Source organism: Piliocolobus tephrosceles, chromosome 4, assembly GCF_002776525.5.
Source record: "Piliocolobus tephrosceles isolate RC106 chromosome 4, ASM277652v3, whole genome shotgun sequence".
Taxonomy (NCBI): Eukaryota; Metazoa; Chordata; class Mammalia; order Primates; family Cercopithecidae; genus Piliocolobus; species Piliocolobus tephrosceles.
The window spans coordinates 91,330,566-91,353,313 of record NC_045437.1 but is presented as its reverse complement, the minus strand read 5'-3'; the positions used below and the strand labels follow the sequence as shown (position 1 = coordinate 91,353,313).

The 22,748-nt window shown below is 38.6% G+C and overlaps 1 protein-coding gene across 1 annotated transcript in view; it reads left to right on the top strand.

Annotated features, from left to right (window-relative positions):
- Positions 1-22,748, top strand: part of KIAA0825 (KIAA0825 ortholog) — a 495,761-nt gene that overhangs the window by 170,833 nt on the left and 302,180 nt on the right. The window contains exon 16 of the mRNA XM_023212146.2: positions 10,160-10,299. Within this exon, the coding sequence (XP_023067914.2) occupies positions 10,160-10,299 (140 nt within the window). The remainder of the gene's footprint in view (positions 1-10,159; positions 10,300-22,748) is intronic.

The following is a 22,748-nucleotide window of genomic DNA, read 5'->3' as shown; positions in this document are numbered from 1 at the left end:
TTGCATTATAATGTCTTTTATCATTTTGTAAACTTTCCTCTTCATGTGGTTTAAAAAAGTATTTTCAGGTCTTCCTTAGCTAAGTAGGTCATAACGGTACACTGAGTCCAAGAAGTATAATCAGTGTGAGTAAACAGTCCATTCATTTTAACTACTAATTTTCTTTTATGGTGACAACATGATGCTTTGATTCATGGCCAGTCCATTTTGAGCTGTATATATTTCTTTCCACTGGGCTTTTTGTTTCTACTACGCTTCTATTCAATGTAATCCTGTTTCGTATTTTTGTATATATTTTCCTCCCTGAACATATTAAGCTATCTTTGGTTTCATTATATTCATATTACATGCTATGTGGGTCTTTCCTTTTATTTAGTTTAGCAAGATGTGTTTAATCATTACTTCAGTAAATGCATTCAAAAAATGTTCTCCATGTAGGGCAGTGTGCTAGGTGTCAATGGTGAAGGAAGAGGCAGGCAATGACATTTGAGACAAAGTCCCTTTCCTCATATTATCACATGTTGGTGAAGAAATCAATTGTATTTGCCTACTTGACCACAGTTGTGATACCATTGTCTACTCCCTCCAACTTGAGATATTCTCTTGATTTCCTCCTGAGATATTTACCCACTTTTGTCTTCTTTCTTTCCTGTTGCTGCTTTTCTGTTTCCTTTGCAGGTTCACCTGCTTTAACCTGGCAATTAAATATTGAACATTGTTAGTATTCTATACTATAACCTTTTTTCTTAGATGATGTTATCATTTCTTTCTTTTTTTTTTTTTTTTTTTGAGACAGAGTCTTGCTCTGTCACCCAGGCTGGGGTGCAGTGGCCGGATCTCAGCTCACTGCAAGCTCCGCCTCCCGGGTTCACGCCATTCTACTGCCTCAGCCTCCCGAGTAGCTGGAACTACAGGCGCCCGCCACCTCGCCCGGCTGTTTTTTTTTTTTTTTTTTTGTATTTTTAGTAGAGATGGGGTTTCACCGTGTTAGCCCGGATGGTCTCGATCTCCTGACCTCGTGATCCGCCCGTCTCGGCCTCCCAAAGTGCTGGGATTACAGGCTTGAGCCACCGCACCCGGCCTGATGTTATCATTTCTATGATTTCTTGTATTCCTTGTGTGTCCCCAAATCCATATCATTAATTTTAATCTCTCCTAAGACTACAGATCCATAATATATGGGTACCAATCATACATGACTACCTTCTTGAAATTTACACCTGGAAATCATAAAGACATCTCAAACTCACCATGACCAAAACTGGACTTAGGATGTTCCCCTCCAAACAGATCCTCTTCTACTATTCCCTATCTCAGCTAATGGTACATCCATCCAATTGCAGAAGCCAGAGACTTAGACTTAGGAGGCAATTGGACACCTTTTTTATCTCCTACATACCAAATCTATTACTAAGTCTCATTAATTTTAACTTCTAATGTCTACTCTCCATAGTACCAGTTTCACCTTAGTCCCAACTACCATCATCTCTCTCTTAACTACTCCAGTGACCACTAGCATTCTTCCTGTGTATATGTTGCCTTCCATTTCTAATATTCTCCAACTGTAGCAAGAGTTTTCTCAAACCCAAATCTATTTTCAAAACTCACATTTTATCATGGCATACTTATGGCTTACCTTCCATGAATTCACCGTTATCCTTAAGTATGTACAAAAAACTAGCATAGCCTATAATATCTACATAGATGTGACTCTTACCCACTTCTCAACTCTCTTCTGATACCCGCTATTCTGTGAATTCTGCTTTCCACACATTAGCCCCTTTACATTTTCTTTCTATTCCATGTTCCTTTCTGCCACAGGATCTTTGCACATGCTTTTCCCTTTCACTAAAATGTCTTTCTCCTTCATATCAGTAATGCCAGCTTATCTTCATCTCTCAGCCCAAATGTGACTTCTGCAGGGATGCCTTTTATCAACCCCGAAGACTAGTTAACTTCATTTTTACTACAACTTCTAATAGCATTTTTGCTTTTCTTTCAATGTTTTTTTAATTGTTATTTTATCTTTATTTGTTTGATCTCTTAAACTACATATGTATCCTCCACTAAATTCTATAAGAATAAGGAATTTCTGCTTTTTGCTTACTGTTATGTCTCCATGGTTTAGCATATACAAGTTAAACAATAAATATTAGTGGAATGAATGAATAAAAAATTCTAACTAGTATTGTGTCCCCTAAGTGCTATATTAAACTATTGTATTGCATAAATGCTATAATAAATGGTAGGAACATTTGATTGTGTGGTAAGGCCCAGGCAGGGGAAGCACTGTCTTAATGAGGAGGTAACTTCTAGTATCCTTAGGAGAGAACATCTAGGGAGGAGTACAAAAGGAGTTTTGGTCTCCCAACTGCTGCTGAAAAACTGCTCTGCAGGACTGAGGAAAAGAGCTTAAAAATCTTGTCCTCTGATGAGGTGCCAAGCGTTGACATAGCGCCAATAGCTAGCAGAGAAGTAATGAGAGATTTAAACACCAGAGCTCTTAAATGGCTGTTCCAGAGTGTGGATGGACAAGCAGTATGAAAAGATTTTCAGAGGGAAGTCAGTGTCTATGGAACAGTTATTTTAAAAAGTGAAAATGTCAACCGAACTAAATATTTAGCATATGGACCTAGATATCTTAAAGTGTATATCTTTTCTATCATGGCTTAAATATATTACATAATTATATTACATAATTCAGAATATAGAACTGAAGCCAGCAATGTGATAATAGGAAACAGCTATAGGTTTTCACATTGGTTTGCATACTTGTTTAGTTCTATGATTTTGGAAAGTTAGCCTAGGCGTGCTTCAGTTCAGTTTCCCCATATATGAAACAGTTTATATTTTGGTGAGGATGTTGAGACATAAATACAATACAATCTTATTAATCTTCTTGAAGACAGCATGCAATCCTATGGTCTACCTCCTCCATCTTGAAATATCTTCTTCCCTTGACTTCTGAGATATTCTCATGGGAGGTCATGAGGACTCCATGAGCTCAAGTGCCTCAGTGGCATTCATCACGTGAATACTAAACTATCCTTCATAGCCACTGTTAGTAAAGAGCTATATATTTCAGAGAGTGGCAAGTTTTATCAATTATCTAAACGTGTTGAAAGGACTTACTTCAAGTATGATAAAGTGGAAGAAATATTGAACCATTTTCTCACTGGGTCAGGAATGTGATGCTAGGGGAGACTTTTTCTGAACTTCCCTTAACAGATCAATGTCTGATAGACAGGAACCAATAATAATCAGTGGCTCCAGGGAGGTAACTTCTGCTCCTCAAAAGGATGGTTGAGTTATTCAGTGTTGTCCAACGTCTTGGTGATTCAGGTGCTAGATTAATATTGCTTGGAGGGAGCCCAAAACTGATGGCTGGAATATAATTTCAGTTGTACACCAGGGAGTGTAGATACAACCAACCTTGAAAAAAATGAGACTCTTTAAAAATGTCAATCCACATTAGTGGACAAAGTTCTTAAAAAATCAAGGCAAATTCTGTATATATATATATATACAGGTGAACTCTATCCGATTTCTCGTTATTAAATCATCTTTAAATATAAAAATCATAGAGACTTGGCTATACCCATTATAGAGATTAAAATATATGCAGACATTTTCAGTGCTATAACTGTGTATAGTTTACACACTTTTGGTTAAAGTGAAGAGGAAAATATTTTGGGTTCCTCTCAACTTTTTTTCTCAGGCACTAAAATTATCTTCCTAGAGAAAGATGACACAATTGCTTTAAATATTTGTCTTTACTTCTTTTCCCAGAAGATTTTGAAGGATACATTATGGAAAACCAAGAGTAGTACAACAGTAATATGAGGACTTCCCTTCTCCTTTTGTTTCCCCACATTAGGGCTTTCATCCTCAGTTTCTCTTTAGTTATGCCCTTGCCTTTGTTCTCTGAATCATGTAACTTATGGTCTCTGGTATAAACTTGGCCCAGTAACCCATGCCAAGAATCATCTGGTTGAAATCAATTTCTAGATACCTTGAATAACATGGCTTCAATTTGGGAATAAGGTTTGAGACCACAAACTTGATTTTGGGTCAAAAACGTCATATTATCAGTCAGGAGGTTGAATAAAGCCAAACATTCTCAAAGCTGGAAAATACAATGTATGCACCAAATATCAATCAGGTTGAATGGGAGAAAACATGGAGTAATGGAATGAGCATAGGTTTTGAAGTCAGAGAGATCTGGATTCAAAGTTCAGCAGACACGCTTATTAGCTTGGACTAGTTTCTCAATACTCCTGAAACAAGAATTAAGTGAGAGGAACACTAAGTGCCCTCATGTATGCCCTATTTTGGATTTCTCCAAGCAGCAAACCCTGAGACAAGGATTCAAATGAATGTAGTTTATTTTCTTAGTGGAAGAAATGCTGGAAGGGGAGTGGGGAGACAAAGAGAGGAAGAAAGCAAATAAAAATTTGTGTAATCAGCCAGGTGCAGTGTCTCACACCTGTGATCCCAGCACTTTGGGAGGCCGAAGTGGGCCGATCACAAGGTCAAGAGATCGAGACCATCCTGGCCAACATGGTGAAACCCCATCTCTGCTAAAAATGCAAAAATTAGCTGGATGTGGTGGTGCACGCCTATAGTCCCAGCTACTTGGGAGGCTGAGGCAGGAGAATCGCTTGAACCCAGGAGGTGGGGGTTGCAGTGAGCTGAGATCACGCCACTGCACTCCAGCCTGGCAACAGAGTAAGACTCCATCTCAAACAAACAAACAAAAAAAATTGTGTAATCAAGCTAACTACCATAGGAGTGACCAGAACTTAAACTTAAACCTCTGGGGGCACATTCTGAGAACCAGTATAAAATATATGTTTCAGAGTTATCCCAACAAAGGAGCAAGGATGCTGAGGTATTTATACCCCAACTGTCCTCAGTCATTGGCTGAGGGTCACTCTGATGGTGTTAATTCCTGCCACTTGCAGCCTGTCTTGCTGAAAAGTACAAGAAATCCAGGCTCTAACGGAGGTGAGCCAGGCCAGTGTGAACTGACAGATAAGGACAAGAGGATATGGGGTGATATAATTTGGCTCTGTGTCCCCACCCAAATCTCATCTTGAATGGTAATTCCCACATGTCAAGGGAGGGACCTGGGGAGAAGTGATTGGATCATGGTGGCAGTTTCCCTGACACTGTTCTCATGATAGTAAGTTCTCACAAGATCTGATGGTTTAAAAGTGTTTGGCAGTTCTCCCCCTGCTCCCTCTCTCCTGCTGCCATGTAAGATGTACCTTGCTTTCCGTTTGCCTTTTGCCATGATTTTAAGTTTCCTGAGGCCTCCCCAGCCATGGGAACTGTGAGTCAATTAAACCTCTTTATAAATTACCCAGTCTCAGGTAGTTCTTTAGAGCAGTGTGAAAACGGACTAATACATGGGATCATTGACAATGTCTTCTATGGCCCTACCCTTTACACCGCTGAGATCTACTTATTCCCTGTGTTAGGTTCCCTGAATTCTATCATTGATTCTTCAGGTTCATTGCTGGTTACAATTTATTTATGTATTTAAACTTGATGACAATGGACTTAGTAGGACAGGATACAGTACCCCCTGCTGCAGATATTTCTGAATCTGCAAATGATACTTATTATTAGATTCTTCTACCACCTATTCCATCTTCCCCTCATCATTGGCCATCATCTCTGCTGATTTATGTTATTTGCCCAGCAGGGTCACTGAGACCTTCATCCTTGAGGTGCTGAACTCCTGGTTACCATTCCCTTATCAGACTTGGTTACTGAAGTCTTCTGAATGTGATAGTTGTCAGTCATGAAGGCATTGAGAGATGCCCTGGTGAATCTCTAGAGTTACAGATATACCTCCCTGCTCCCTTTATGCAGTAGCAAGCCCAGCTCCTCATGATAAATAGGGTTAATCACCCTGACCAGCATAGTAACCCCTTTCTTTGCCTGATAGACTGCTGGCATGGGGAGCCAAAAATGACCAGATGGCAGCTATAACTTTAGGTTTAGTGGGATCCTAAATGGTCCCCTTGTAGAGGTGTGTATACCCCATTCCACCCCACCACGGAAACCAGAACCTCTGCTCCTCCAGAGCTTATAGTTATTGGGATAGGAAGCACAAATTTGTCAAGTGGATTATCAGAATCTTTGGTGGGAGGGGCTGCTCCTACTTTCACCCCTTGTCTCTCAGACCTATGTAGTTTGTCTGTTGAGGCCACAGTACCATATAATGGCTGTTGGCTAAAAGTAAGTATCAAGTCTTGAGGGACAGTGTTCCAGCACCACTGACTGTCATTCCCAAGCTATGAATTTTGGAGTCCATTCCAATTTTCTGCCAGTCTTGCAGCTTCTGCATGATATATAAATGGTAGGAACAATGTACCCCATGGTCATGTGGCCTGAGCAATAAGGCTACTCATATTCTAGTCTGAACCTACCGCAGAGCATTCTCTTGGCCGGAGCCTTACCTCACATCAAGTTGGAAATTAGGACAGTATGACTGATACAGCTAAGATTTTGTTTACACATTCTATTGCAGCATGAGTACATACCAAAAAATTGAAGAAAGTTTGGGAACTAATTGATGAATTTTCATAAACATACCTGAATGTAGCTAAGATTTTTCACAATGATTTTCTAAAAATAGTTTGATAGTTTCATAAACCAATACTGCTTGGACCCCATTACTACTTGGCATTTAAAAATTCTTTAGGCCAGTTTGTGCCCCAGAAATACAGCACTTATTGGAGTATTAGCTGAGTACAACCCAGTCATAAATTCATCCTGTCTCCTAATACAAGACTTATGAGTTCTATGGGATTTATAACATTTTCCCCTCTTTGTATTATGGTGGAATTCAACATGTACATATTTGATACATACATACGTGTGTGTGTGTGTGTGTGTGTGTGTGTGTATATATATATAAAATTTCCCTTTCTGTCATTTTTTGTAAGGCTAATCTCACTTTCACAGCTCCACCAGCTCAAAGGCTGAGGGAACATATGCTTCTCCATATGCCCAACACAGATTCCTCAATGCATTTATTACTCAGAGCTTGGTGATTGAAGAATGTTTGTACTATTTTATTTTTCCTCATAGTCATTCTACTGTACATTTAAAAATCTGTGATAAGTTGAAAGATCCAAGAATTGAGGTACATGTCAACAAACAGCTTTCCATCTGGTAAATGAGAGATTTTATTTATAACCAGGTATTCAGATACAGTGGTATAAAGTGACATTCAAATGATTTTATTCCATGACTGAAGGGCTAAGGAAAACACTAACCACATCCAATCCATTCACCACACTGCAACCAGATCAGGAAACTCCTCTGCCTTAAACTTTCCAATGAGCCTAAAATCCACACCTTGGGATATTAAGGCCCTCCACAATCTAGCTCTCGGCTCCTTCTTCAGACTAGCTCTCAAAGATTCCCTTTCCTTTCCACACTCCAGCCAAATGGGATCTTTCAGTTCATTAAATGCCTTAAGTTAGCACTCAACTCAAGCATAATATATAGGTAGGAAATGTTCAAAACCCAAGTCAATGTTAATATACAACTTACTACCAAGTAGCATTTTTCATCCATTGAACCCCAAAGGAGCATCTAGAATTCAGTGTTTAGGGTTTAGGATGGAACTAGGGACAGCCATTGTGAGGATCTGTTTTAGATTTTTAGTCCAAAGGCTCAGCTAGTGAATTCTTCCTTTGGCACCACATTTGGAACTACTGCAGAAGTCAGACCCAGACTAATCTGCAAAATAATTCAGAACTCCTGGGATGTTCAGAACTGATAGGCTTGATTCCTCTGGCCCTTGAGTTTAGTAACACCCTTCTTCTCTCTTTACCACTCACCCAAGGAAGGAGGTTTCCTAGCTAACAGTGCCCCACCAGTTGCCTAAGGAGTTATTCCAATTTGAGACATGTTATCAGAGTTTTACATGGGAAGCCTGAGTTGGCCCAAAGTTCAAGCACAAGCTGATAGATTTTGTGTATCATAAGGTTATGAGATGTTCCAAACACCATTCCAAGCCAAAGGAGGTGCTCCGAGACTTTTTCATTTTGTGTCTTTGAATCTTCTCACTTTTGTTTCAGCCAGCCTTGTGGCAACGCGTCCTCATCATTTTTTTTTTCTATAAGTTTGCCTACTCATTTATGAGCAGAAAACTCAATCAGTTAACATTTAGAAAGCCTTTAAATGAGGTTAGTTCACTAGTAGAAGCTTTGGGATATAAAGCAAGTGTCTTCACAAAGTTTGAATCTGGGTGAATTGAACAGATAAAACTTTAGTTGATGAAATAATAAAGTACTAAAATGTGTAAGCTTGCCACTGTGAAGATAAATTTCTAGTGAAGACTTCACTGGGATAGTGAATTTTTTTGTGGCAAATTAAAGGAAGAGTAGGATTAAGATAAAGATAAAAGGTTACAGGGAGTTTATTGCATGGATGGTATCTTAGCTCTGGCTGCTATAACAAATATACCATAGACTGGGTGGCTTAACACACATTTATTTCTCATGGCTCTGGAGGCTGAAAATCTAAGATGAGATACAGCACAGTTGCATACTAGAGAAGGCCTTCTTCCAGGTTTCCCATAGTGAACTTCTTGTATCCTTATGCAGAAAGAGGTCAGGCTAACTCTATAGCCTCTTTTAGAAGGACTGTAATCCCATTCATGGCGTCTCTACTTTCATGAACCCAGTTATCTCCCAAAGCCCGCATTACCAGATACATTGGGATTAGGGTTTCAACATATGAATTTTGAGGAGGGGGAGCACAAACATTTAGCCCATTGTGGGTGCAGCCAAGGTGGACCTGCGCAAAGGCAGAGGCAGGAAAGTCCTCACCCTACTGCCTGTGCTTCAGAAAGCACTGCCTACATGCATCAAGCCTTACCATGCATGCAACAGAATCTCCTGGAGAAAGGCTGTCGAAACACAGATTTCTGCCATGTCCCCTGCTCCCCGCCCCCACTCCCCACCCCAGAATTTCTGATGAGATGAGGCTGGAGAATTAGGATTTTAAACAAGTTCTCAGGTGATGTTGATGCTGCTTGTTTGGGGCCCAAGCTTTGAAAACCACTGGTCTAGACTGTGTTGATAACTGGATGGCTTAAAACACAGTAAATTACCTCTGCTAATGATAATGCTGCCAATTGCCTCTCTCAGTGATACCCTTTGCTCTGAATTACTTTCCACCCTGAAGCATATGATGCTCCCATTCTCACCTCCAGATTGCCCAGTCCACCTTCCCTTCCCCATGCCGCCCTGTTCCCATGTCCTTAAGGCTGTCACCAGATTGAGTTTAACTATTTCCTGCCTTTTCTGTTGTTGTTCTCCTTGTAAGTTGATTTCCCATTTTTTGACTGTTAGCCAATCTAAATTTTAGATTTCTAGATTTTAGAAGGGAAAAGTAAATAATGTTACCAGTTCCTTTGCTCTCCTGCTGATTCATTGGTAAATGAAAGTGGTGATGTGAGAGACCTGATTTCTATTTTCTGTTCAACACTGATGATAATTTTTCAAGCAGAAGCATATCTTCCTTGGAATTCTTTCCCTCTGATGAAATGATTACCCAAGTAGGTAACAGTGTAACAGCAGCAGTTCTGATCATTGAAAGTTGATGTAAGGCTTTACATATTAAATAATTAGATTACGGTTGATCCTTGACAGAAGCTTTGAATTTTTTTTCATCTGCAATCACAGTATATAGCACAGTATATAGCAAATTACAAACTAGCGAAACCCATCAGAACTTCTCTCATTTAATAGTGAAAGGAGTTAATAGCACATAGTAGGCATTCATATATTTGGTGAATAAACAAATGAATGCATTCCAGAAAAATGCATAAATAGCTTTTCTTCCCTCCACGAAACAAAAACAGACATAGTTCCATGAAATATAGGCATGGGTATTTTGTATCAGTTTTAAATTTGGCAGGGTACCAAATGTTAATTTGCTTTTAGCTAGTTGAGATTAAATGTAATTCCTTCCCCAGGCAACCCTAAAGTAAGTAAGCATGAAAGCATTTTCAGAGTAATCTGGGAGGAATTGACATTTAAAGGAGCTAGCATTACATCTGTACTTTAAGGCTATTAATTTCATAGATAAATTAACTTCATTACTCCATCTTTATCTTGCATTTTGAAAGGACTCCATCAGCTGGAGGACTGAAAGCTGAGGGTCAATTGAAACTGCTCTTATCCCAGCCAGGTTGTAACTGGAACTTGCTTCTGGAAACCCTTCTGCATCATGATGGACTTTTACTGAGAATCTTGCTGAAGAGCTCAAGTGAGTATGTGTAGTTATAAGAATGTCCTCGAAAAACCTAGTCATTGCTCGAGTTGAATAACAGTTTTTTTCCTAGGCAAACATTAGAAGAAGGATGTAAACCAGTGGCATGTATCAACATTCAATTGGGTTAGCAGCAAGCAAAAGCATTAAATCACTTTACCAACCTATTTGAAAGAATTTATTTCAAGGACTGTGAATGAGAGAAAACTATATTTTTATATGACACTGTTCTATCACAACTACCATTATATAGAAATGTATCAATATGCAGGGTTTGAAATGCCTAAAAAAATTGTAGGAGTGCAGTTATATTTCCAAAGCACAATCTGAATTAGACCTAGAGAGAAAGAGAGAGAAAGAGTATTAGATTAACACTGAGAATTTCAGTGTATCATGAAGAGTGCTTGTGCAACTTACAAACAAGCAAGCTGTGGCCTACAGCTATATCTGTTGGAGCATAGAGTAGTAATCACCAGAAAATTCTGAATGGAAATCGAGGAGTAATATAAGACCATGCTTCTCTTAATTAGTTTCTTTTTTTCCCCTGTAAATGTTTTTTAAGAAAATGGTAAGTAATGTTATGTCAATATAATATTACATCTCATTGTAGTCCCACTTCATCTAGGAAGAGCTTTTCACCATTTTCACGTACTCCGTGCATCTCTCCTATTCCGTACCACAAGCAAAACCTGATTACTTTATCAATTACTAGTGTCATTGTAGGTTTCCCAAATCAAAATCTTTCTTCTCTAATTCCCTATCACCTGCAGGACCCAAGTCCCTTCACCATTCAAAGATGATCCAGAATAGTTTTCTAACCTTTTCCCCACTATTTCCTTGCACACACCACCCACTTACTCCTGTAACAGTTGTTGTCCCCAAAGCCCCAAGCATGCGTTCACTCCACACCTTGGCTCACCTGTCTTTCCTACTTAAAGACCTGCCATAAACTACTTAGCTTCCACGAGTCTGCAAAGGACAGCTGATGTTTCAGAGCTTTGAATGCCCCATCTTACACTGATCTCTTCCTCCCCTGAACTTCATACTGAACTTTCATCTTGGCTACTTTATTTGCCCTTAGCATGCACTGCCTTGTATTTTTATTGTGTTTATATATGAATGAGGCTAATGTCATTAGGCCTTACCAGCCTGTTGGTATACAAATGAGGTTCATAACCTTTCCTTGTGTAAAAAGTTCCAGTCATTTCTGGCAATTTTTGTTGTCTCACATCTGCTCAGGACCGGTGCCCCATATTCTCTCCCATCCACCTTGATGTTTGGTTCCCAAAAGGCACTTAGGAGCGGTGTCTCTTGTGAGAATATTGCTTCTCTCCTGGTGCTCTCCAAACTCTAAAGCCATGTGGTGCCAAAGGTCATCACAACTCCCCAGGCCTCACTGCATTCCAAGCAGAAAGGCAAAGCTTCCTCCCTCCCAAGCCCGGAATCTGATTTTATTTCCTTAGCTCCCAAGCCGTACTATTTGGAACTCAAATCTCACAAAGTTTATCTGAAAACAATTTATTTAGCTTCAGGCTTAACCACTCTCCTAAAGAGAAAACTCACACTAGGGAATCTACTTCCTCAAGTAACAAACATTTGTTATTCACTTATTAGTTATCAGGCACTATGCTAAGCATTTTATATGTGTTATCTAATTTGATTCTCTCTATAATCTTATAAAATATATATTATTGTTATTCTCATGTTAAACATAAGGACATTGGCATTGAAGATAATTATTACTTACCCACTGATACACATATCTGATAAATACTGAGTAGATCTAGATTTTTGTACCCAGCCAGAGCTTTCTGTCCCCTGCTCTTCCAATACAAATATTCATGCAAATTAAACCCTGAAGCCAAATAGTGGAGTATTGGGAAGAATTGTTCTGTCCACTGTCAGGTTGGATCAACCAAGACATCTTGGTACACATGCATTTAACTTGCCTTTCCAGCTAGGTAGGCAGGGCTTTACTGTAGATTTTTATATTCCTCCTTAAGCTGACACAGTGCTTTTTACATAAACGGTCCAGTAAACAGTGTGTGGCAAATCAGTGATCAATTAGAATAGAAAACATGGCACTTCCCTTAAACTTTATAGCTAAGTGCTTGTCAGACAAAGCAGCTACGTGACAAGGATAATATCTAACAAAGCTGAGAGTTACTCTCATGTAATCTTTGAAACTCACAGGCATGATCCTGTAAGAGAAATAGTCTCCTACTGATAGAGTTATGGAGAATAGATTGAGGTAAAATCAATTGAGATAAACCTTTTGACTACGTTGAGATAGCCACTAACTACAGGAAGTACAATTATAGTTATGAATATTTAACCATGTTCTCTTACAAATGAATCCTACAATTACTTATCAAAAATAATTATGTCCATCTTCTGGTATGTATAACATGATGTTGTTTTAAAGAAGCTTGGAGTTATCAAAGGTATCATATTGTACTACTTTTAGTTCTGGTTCTTATGGAGTACAGCAGTGTATTTTACCCAACCTGCTCAAAAACCCATCATTTTAAACAAAGACTATTAGACTACATGGCTGCTGTGGTATTGTCTTGTACTGAATTTTACTAGCTACTTCAAATACCATAAGGATAAAGTGACTGAATTTACTAATCAATTGATTGACCTAGTTCTTAATCTCCAATAGAATTCTTGTCACTTTAAATTAGAAACCATATATTCATGGAATCTTGTTAATTATACTAATATAGAAATTATTATGCACACAAAAATTAATTTGTAATATTTTAAAAGATATTTTATTATTTGATTAAAAGTCTCATGATATTTCAGAGTACCATTTTGTAATTTAGAAGCTTGATTATTTTAGGAAATATTAGCAAAGCAAAATCTTAGAGTAAAATACTCCAAATTATATATTTCAAGCAACATAATTATCAGCTTTTTATGGGGGAGTTTTTAAAATAAATAGTGTGTTTTTCACTTCTTAAGCTAATAAGCAACTTCGGCAAAGTCTTAGGATACAAAATCAGTGTGTAAAAATTGCTAGCATTTCTATACACCAACAGTAAAGCCAACAGCCAAATCAAGAATGCTTCCATTCACAACTGCCACAAAATGAATAAAATATCTAGGAATACAGCTAATAATGGAAGTGAAGGACCTTTACAAGAAGAACTACAAACCACTGCTCAACGAAATCAGATGTGACACAGACAAATGGAAAAACATTTCATGCTCATGGAAAGGAAGAATCAATATCATGAAAATGGACACTGCCCAAATAAATGTAAAGATACAATGCTATTCCCATTAAGGTGCCATTGTCATTCTTCACAGAGCTAGAAAAAAACTATTTTAAATCATATGGAACTGAAAAAAGAGCCTGGGCAGCCAAGGCAATCCTAAGCAAAAAGAACAAAGCTTGAGGCATCATGCTACCAGACTTCAAACTATACTACAGGGCTATAGTAACTAAAACAGCATGGTACTGGTATAAGAACAGACATGCAAACCAATGGAACAGAACAGAGAACCCAGAAATAAGACCGCACACCTACAACTCTCTGAACTTTGACAAACCTGACAAAAGCAATGGAGAAAAGATTCCCTATTTAACAAATGATTCTGGGAGAACTGGCTAGCCATATGCAGAAAACTGAAACTAGACCCCTTCCTTACACTATATACAGAAATCAACTTAAAATAGATTAAAGACTTAAATGTAAAACCCAAAACCATAAAAACCCTAGAAGAAAACCTAGGCAATACCATTCAGGACATAGGTATGGGCAGAGAGGTCATGATGAAGATGCCAAAGGCAGTTGCAACAAAAGCAAAAATTGACACATGGAGTCTAATTAAACTAAAGAGCTTCTGCACAGCAAAAGAAGCTATTGACAGAGTAAACAGACAACCTACAGAATGGGAAAAAATTTTGCAAACTATGCATCGGACAAAGGACTAATACCCAGCATCTATATTGAACTTAAACAAATTTACAATGAAAAAACAACTAACCAGATTAACAAGTGAGCAAAGGACATAAACAGACACTTCTCAAAAGAAGATATACATGCAGCCAACAGTTACATGAAAAAAATGCTCAGCATTATTGATCATTAGAGAAATGCGAATCAAAACCACAATGAGATACTATCTCACACCACTCAGAATGGCTATCGTTAAGAAGTCAGAAAATAACAGATGCTAGAAAGGTTGTGGAGAAAAAGGAGCCATTTTACACTGTTGGTGGAAGCATAAATTAGTTCAACCATTGTAAAAGACGGTGCAGAGATTCCTCAGAGACCTAGAGACAGAAATACCATTCGACCCAGCAATCCCATTACTGGGTATATACCCAAAGGAATATAAATTGTTCTATTATAAAGACACATGCATGCATATGTTCGCTGCAGCACTATTCAAAATACCAAGGACATGAAATCAACCTAAATGCCCATCAATGATAGATTGGATAAAGCAAATGTGGTACATGTACACCATGGAATACTATGCAGCCATGAAAAGGAATGAGATCATGTCTTTTGCAGGGACATGGATGGAGCTAGAGGCACACTGACACAGGAACAGAAAGCCAAATACCACATATTCTCACTTATAAGTGTGAGATAAATGATGAGAACACATGGACACATGAGGGAAACAACACACACTGGGGCCTGTTGGAGGGTGGAAGGTGGGAGGAGGGAGAGGATCAGGAAAAAATAACTAATGGATACTAGGCTTAATACCTGGGTGATGAAATAATCTGTACAACAGACCCCCATGACACACATTTACCTATGTAACAAGCTTGCACATCCTGTACATGTATTCCTGAACTGAAAACTTTAAAAAAAAGAAAAAAAAATAGTGGTTTTTTCATCTAATTGATAAAACTTAGTTAATTTTTAAACTTTAAATTGTTAAAGTTAAAGTGTTAAATTGTCTCAGGAATAAAAATGCAAAAATATGAAGTACATGTATTTATTACATATTTTTTAAAACAAGATTCTCTTTGTTTAATAAGTAATTATTGACTACTGTTAGGTACAGAGTTTTTCTTGATAAACAACTGCTATGGTTTGAATGTCTCCTTCAAAATTCATGTTGAAATTTAATTGCCATTGTAACAGTGTTGAGAGGTGGAACCATTAAGAGTTGATAGGGCATGAGGACTCTGCCTTCATGAATGAATTAATACCATTATCATGGGAATGGTTTAGTCATTGCTTAAGGGGATTCCTAATAAAAAGGATGAGTTCAGCCCACTTCCCTGTATCTTGTATACTGGCTTCTGCCTCCCACCCTTTCACCATGAGATGACCCTCATTAGATGCTGGCGCCATGCTCTTGGACTTCCCAGCCTCCAAAACTATGAGCCAAATAAACTTGTGTTCTTGTTAAATTACCCAGTCTGTGGTATTGTGTCATAGCAGCAGAAAATGCACTGAGACAATAACCACATACTATAAAGATTAAAGCATATGGGATTCATCTCATTGTGAAAGTGATGTCTGTAGCTTTTTGTTTTGCTCTGTGGAAATTATTTCTCAGAATTTATATATGTTTCAAAAGAATTGACAGAGCCTATAGGAAATGGCTCTCTTGTAATCTGAGATGCAACTTCACTGAGCATCAGAAAATAACAAAATTAAATAAGTGAATGGTAAGGATATGTGCCTCATAGGCTGCAAACTTTTAGGCAGTGGAATTATGTCTTTGCCATGTAAAATAATCCTCTCTGTGTAAAATATGTAGCATTTTGAAGGAATGATTACATTGCTAAAACTTAATAAAAGTAAACTGATTTCACATGGTAGGTGGCTTTTAACACTCTGAGTACAGTTCAGTTGGCAGGAAAAGGTAATGTTTGTTGGTTTTAAGTTAGGTCATTTTAAATCTGCAGGGAAGAAAGTCTCAACTACAAATTATCACAGAAGATTTTAAAATTGTGAGACACTATTTTGAATTATTGACTTTTAACACCCAAGGCAATTGTTCTGGTAATTATCTTGCTGAGGCCACAAGGTCTTACAGGTTTCTTACATGTGTCATCAAAGGAACAAATATTTGGCAATTTCCCAATTGTTAGCAGGTAACCTTTCCTGCTAGTGACATTTGAATGAAGTGTGACTAACATTTCCTTTGCCTATTGCCCCAAGAATAATTGCCAGTAAAACTTCTTGACTTCTGATAATATTAATTTGTATTATAGTAACAACAGCAAACTAGTAAATGCATACTATTAACATGTTCCAGACATTGTTTCTAAGTAGTTTAAATGTGTTTACTTATTGAAACCTCATAACAGCTCTGTGTGGTATGAGTGTCATTTCCCTTTTAGAGATGAGGAAACGGAAACACAGAGAAATCCAAGTTGCACAACTAGTAAGTGGCAAAGAAGGATTTGATCTAGGCAGCTGGCTTTCAAATTCTGTTTCCATTCACTGCAGTACATGGCATCCATGCAGCACCACAGAACATTTACCAAATAGCAATATTGCACAATTCATGGGAACTATCAGAAACCTCAGTAGTAGATAATTTTCATTGTACCTTTTGTACTTTTTAACCTCATGACAAAGTGCCTAAAGTTAACGAAGAAAAAGATCTAGAGAAAATTCTGGCTAAACGGCTACTACCACTAGCAAGTAACTGTTGCCTTAAAGAATGAATCAACTCAAAATTATCTTACCATATAGTTAATATTTTCTTGGTCTTTCAGGTAATATTTGGCATTTTTGGCAGCAGATTGGTGTTTTGTTGTGTATGGTGTGTGTGTATGTGTGTGTGTTTGCTGTTATCATTTTTATTTTTTTAGTTCTTTATTATTAGAAATTGGGTTTTGCTATGTTGCCCAGGCTGGTGTCAAACTCCTGGCCTCAAGGAGTCCTCCCACCTTAGCTTCCCAAAGTGCTGGGATTACAGATGCCCAGCCATGTGTTTTGTTTTATAAGTGTCACCAAAGTGCAATTTAATAACTGCCTTGAAGGAGGTGACCTAAAATAACCCATTGTTAGCCCACCTAACCATGATGTCATAGGCTGCTTTTGCTAGTAATGATGTCTGCACTTCAGGACTCTGACTTGTTCAATCTTTTTTTTTTTTTTTTTTTTTTTTTGTCACTTTCTTTACTAAGAACAATAGAACCATATTTGTGTGTCACCATATGGGATCCTATCCAAAGATCCTATCTAAGAATGCTAATGAACTAGTTTACAGGTATCAGTGGGCTCCATAAAATTATTGGTCCTAGAAAGAGTTACCACTTAGGTTCTTTTGAGACTTCATGAGGGTGAGGTGGGGGTGGTGCTTCTAGGGGAGGTGGTGGGATATGGATTATGTAAAATAAGTCTTCTTGTCTTTAAAGTGCAAACATATTACCTGGGGATCTGGTTAAAACTGTAGATTCTGCTTCAGTAGGTCATGGGTGGGGCCTGAGATTATGTGTTTCTCTAACAAACTCCCAGGTGATGCTGCTCCTGCTGCTGCTGGTTCCTGGGCAACTTTCTTAGTAGCAGGGATACCAAACAAGGTATCTGCTGCTATAGAAGGCAAAAGAATTTGAGTATGGGGCTTGGCCTCGTAACATATTATAGGCTTATAAAAAGACAATTTACTTAAGAATTATTATAAACCATTTTACCAGGACATTCATAGTGGTCAGCAAGCAAAATCTTATTCACCTACAGAACTGATTATGTTACTCGCTTGCTAAAAACTGATAGCGGCTACCCAGTGCTTTTAGAGTAAGAACCCTAATCCTTGCAACACCAACAATCCCCTGCATGCTCTAGATGTGGCCAACTTGTGCAGCTCATCTCATCCTACTCACCCCCAGCATAGTATGCTCCAACACAGAGTCATGCATTCTCTGGTTTAGGTTGTGCATCACAGGTTTGTATATTTATAATAGCAATCTCCCTGCAGAAGTCACTTGAAGAAAGGGGCAGCTGCTCTAACACCAGTGAATTTTCAATTGTCCCATATGCCAAGTTCTTTCCTGCCACAGAGTCTTTGGAAATGTTGCTTTTATTTATTTATTTTTTCTGCCTAGACCCTTTCTTGTCTCTATTTACCTGGCATCTGTGAGTCACCTTTTAGCATAAATGTTATTTCCTGGGAAGTCATCCCTGATTATCCTGGCTGGGTGAGGTCCCGCTTAACTTCTTTTTGTCACAATTTTAAGTGAAATGTTAATTGACATAATTGGTATTTAATGTCTATTTCAGCCACCATGAGTTTTAGGAGGTCAGGGATAGCTCATCATTTTATCCCCAGTGCCTGGCCTGGTTCATGACACTGTAGACTGGTAATGACAGCATAGAACATGCTTTAAAAAAGTATTTGTTGTCCGGGTGCGGTGGCTCAAGCCTGTAATCCTAGCACTTTGGGAGGCCGAGACGGGCAGATCACGAGGTCAGCAGATTGAGACCATCCTGGCTAACACGGTGAAACCCCGTCTCTACTAAAAAAATACAAAAAAACTAGCCGGGCGAGGTGGTGGGTGCCTGTAGTCCCAGCTACTAGGGAGGCTGAGGCAGGAGAATGGCGTAAACCCAGGAGGGCGGAGCTTGCAGTGAGCTGAGATCCGGCCACTGCACTCCGGCCTGGGTGACAGAGCGAGACTCCGTCTCAAAAAAAAAGTATTTGTTGAATGATTGCAATCTACTCAATTTCCGTGACAATTCTGTTTTATTCATTGATCTCTCTAAACTCTCATGTTCTCATTTCTAAATGGGGTACTAATATTGACCTTATTAATTCATTCTGAACTTTAAAGGGTAAATAAACATAAAGTACTCAGTGCATTGCCTGGCACATAGTAGGTACTTAACTTATGTTAGATTCTTTTCATTTTTTTATGTTGAATGCCTGGAAAATATGTGTGATGCATTTTTTATCCTCTGATTACTCCTGTGCTCTCTATGCAATGGTCTGTCCCTGTGCTGCTCAGTAACCCTCCCCTTCCACCTAAGCATACATTGCAGTGTCTCCTGGGAGATGAGGTTCTCACTTTTGGACATCTTTGTGCCTGAGAAGGTGTTGCCCTAGCAGCTGTCATATATTTGAAGATGAGAGGTAGACCAAGTAAATATTCTCAAGTTCTATATATTTAGGACTCCTTGAGAATCTCTGCATATAGCTTGGGAGATTGGCAGTTTGAATTTTGCTGTGATGTTTCACCTGCATTGAATCAAATCTAATCTGGCTTGGCAATGACTGAAATATTTTATATTCTATCTCTTAATGGAACTTGGAAAATGTCTAATATGACTGTAGAAACGTGTCTTCCTTAGTAGTTAATGTGCTTCTAGTATTAGTATGTAAAATGATTGGGCATTATATTACAAGTAATACTATTATGATGAATTTCTGCAGCATCTTTTCCCAAGCAACTCAAATGATTTAATATATTATTTCATTTATGACCTGGGATTATTAGGACCATTTTGCAAATGAGAAAAATTAGATACAGAAAAATTGAGTAAATTGACCACTTGATGTTTTATGTGGTCCTTGCTAGAAGAGCCTTTATTTCCTGAAAGTCTATTGTTTTTAAATGAATTCTGAAATGAAAACATGAGACTTTGTGAGGGTGATTTTTTTTTGAAATAAGAAGTAATATTCTTCTGAGTTAATTTCTGATGTGATTTTATAAGTAAATTCTCTCTTCAACTAATATTTAGTGAGCATCAAGTATGCAGGTCCTGTTTTAGACTGCAAATAAAATGGTAAACATGCCATGCCAAATTGCCTTCATACATTCAGAGCACCAGATCACCTCGATCAGCAGGCTGAACTGTCTACTCTTTCTGTACAGAGATTCTGGTGCAAGGAGACCCTCTCTACTCTACACCCAGCAGATCTCCAGGCTTTCAGAGTACTTGCTTGCTCCAGCAGCATGAGTTGCCCCACCCCTCTTGTGCAGAGATCTTGCTGCAGGGGGTCCTCTCAGCTCCATGTGCAGGAAACTCTCCAGGCTTTCAGAGCACCACTCATCTGGATCAGCCTGACTTTCCAACCTTCGTGTGCAGATTCTGGTGCAGGGAAGCCTTTCTACTTCACGCCCAGGCAGAGCTTCAGGCATCTGGATTACAAGTTTAGGCTATCCCCATACCTGTGTAGAGAACTTGGACCTGAGGTGGCTTCTCAGCTCCAAGCTGAGGGACACTTCTGGGCGCTTGGGGGCTGCTTTATTGGATTGTCCCTTGGGACTGATGCCTGTGCCTGACATCAGGGAACCCGTAGGTGGACCTGCCTGGTCTGACTCCACCTTTTGTGGCCCCTGCCACCCCCCAGGCTGAGCTCAGACCACTGTACATCCCACGAATCAGCCCACTGCCTGAGGCAGCAGAGAGCCTCTGCTAGTAAGCAAGGATCAACTATATACCCAGCCACATTGACCACAGCCAGTTTTTACCTGTAAGTGCCATCTATGGGCTTGTAGGTTGAATTCCACCTGCCAAAAGAAGTACATATGTCTCTAAAAGCAAAGCCAAAAGACCCAATCCAGCATTCCCTACAGTCACACTCCCAAGAAACAGGAGAAAAGGAAAAGGGAAAAAAAAAAAAAAAAAAACATTCTAGGGAAAGAAAGAAAAAGAAAACATACTACCTGCATGAAAACAACCAAAAAAATTATAAATGCCAACGTCTCCAAATGAGAAGGAAACAGCACAAGAATTTTGGCACAATGAAAAATCTAAATATAGTGACTCCACCCAAGGATTGCACTAGCTCTCCAGCAATGGTCTGGGGCCAAAATGAAACTCAGAAAGGACAGAAGAAAGAATTGAAACATGGATTGCAAGGATGCTCAATGAGATTCAAGACAAGGTTGAAAATCAACACAAAGAAACTTCTACAGAAATCCAGGAAGTTAAGAAAGAACTAAATATCTTAAAAATGAATAAATCAGAACTTCTGGAATTGAAAATCTCATTTAAGGAATTTCAAAGTAAAACTGAAAGCTAGACTAGAACAATCAGAAGAAAAAATCTCAAAGCTTGAAGACTGGTCTTTTGAACTCACTCAGACAAAAATAAAGAAAAAAAATTTTAGAAAATAAAGCCGTTAAGAAATATGGTACTATGTAAAGTGACCAAGTCCATTAATTATTGGCATCCTGAGAGAGATGGAGAAAAAGTAAACAACCTGGAAAACGTACCTGAGGGAATAATTCAAGATCACCTGCAAAATACTATTCAAAACGAACATCACTAAGTAATATGGTCACAAGACTATCCAAGATCAAGGCTAAAGAAAACAAAGATCTTAAATGCAGCTAGAAAAAATGGCCAGATCATGTACAAAGAGAAGCCCATAAGGCTAACAGCAGACTTCTCAGCAGAAACCTTGCGAGTCAGTAGAGATTAGGGGCCTATTTTCAGCATTCTTAAAGAAAAGAAATTCCAACCAAGAATTTCATATCCCACCAAACTAAGCTTCATAAACAATGGAGAAATAAAATCTTTCCCAGACAAGCAAGCACTAAGGGAATCTATTACCACCAGAGCAGCCTTATAAGAGATTCTTACAGGAGTTCTAAATATGGAAACAAAATAAAGATACCTGTTCCCAGAAAAACATTCATAAATACATAGCCCACAGAAAAAGCATCCACACAATAGAAACTACAAAGCAACCAGCAAACAATTTCATGATAGGCTCAAAACCTCACATGTCAATATTAACCTTGACTGTAAATGGCCTAAATGCCCCCACTTAAAATGCACAGAGTGACAAGTTGAATTAAAACACACACACACACACACACACACAAAACAAGACCTTATCCTCTGCTGTCTCCAAGATACCCATCTCACATGTAATGATACCCATAGGCTCAAAGTAAAGGGTTGGAGAAAGATACAGCTTGCACACAGAAAACAAATGAGAGAAGGGATCACTATTTTTATATCAAATAAGATAAACTCTAAATCAACAACAGCAAAAAAGAAAGAAGGGCATTACATAATGACAAAGAGTTCAATTGAACGAGCACACTTAACTATTCTAACTATATACACACCCAACATTGGAGCACCCAGGTTCACAAAACAAGTACTTCTAGACCTATAAAAAGGTTTAGACAGCCACACAATGATAGTGGGGGAGTTCAACACCCCACTGACAGCATGAGACATATCATCAAGGCAGAAAATTAAAATAAAAGTTGGAAAAAATACTTACACCATTTTAAAATTGCCTTTATAAAGCTTATATTCTTTGGGATTGATTGCTGAGGGCAAGGTGGAAAGGACAAACCTTATAAAAAGTAGACAAGTTCAGCTACTAATAATAAGTATCATAAAGTACTTTTTATTGTTTTTTTGAGACAGGGTCTTGCACTCTCACCCAAGCTGGAATGTAGTGGTGCAATCACAGATCACTGCAACCTCAAACTGTTGGGCTCAAGCAATCCTTGCACCTCAGCCTCCAAAGTAGCTAGGTCTACA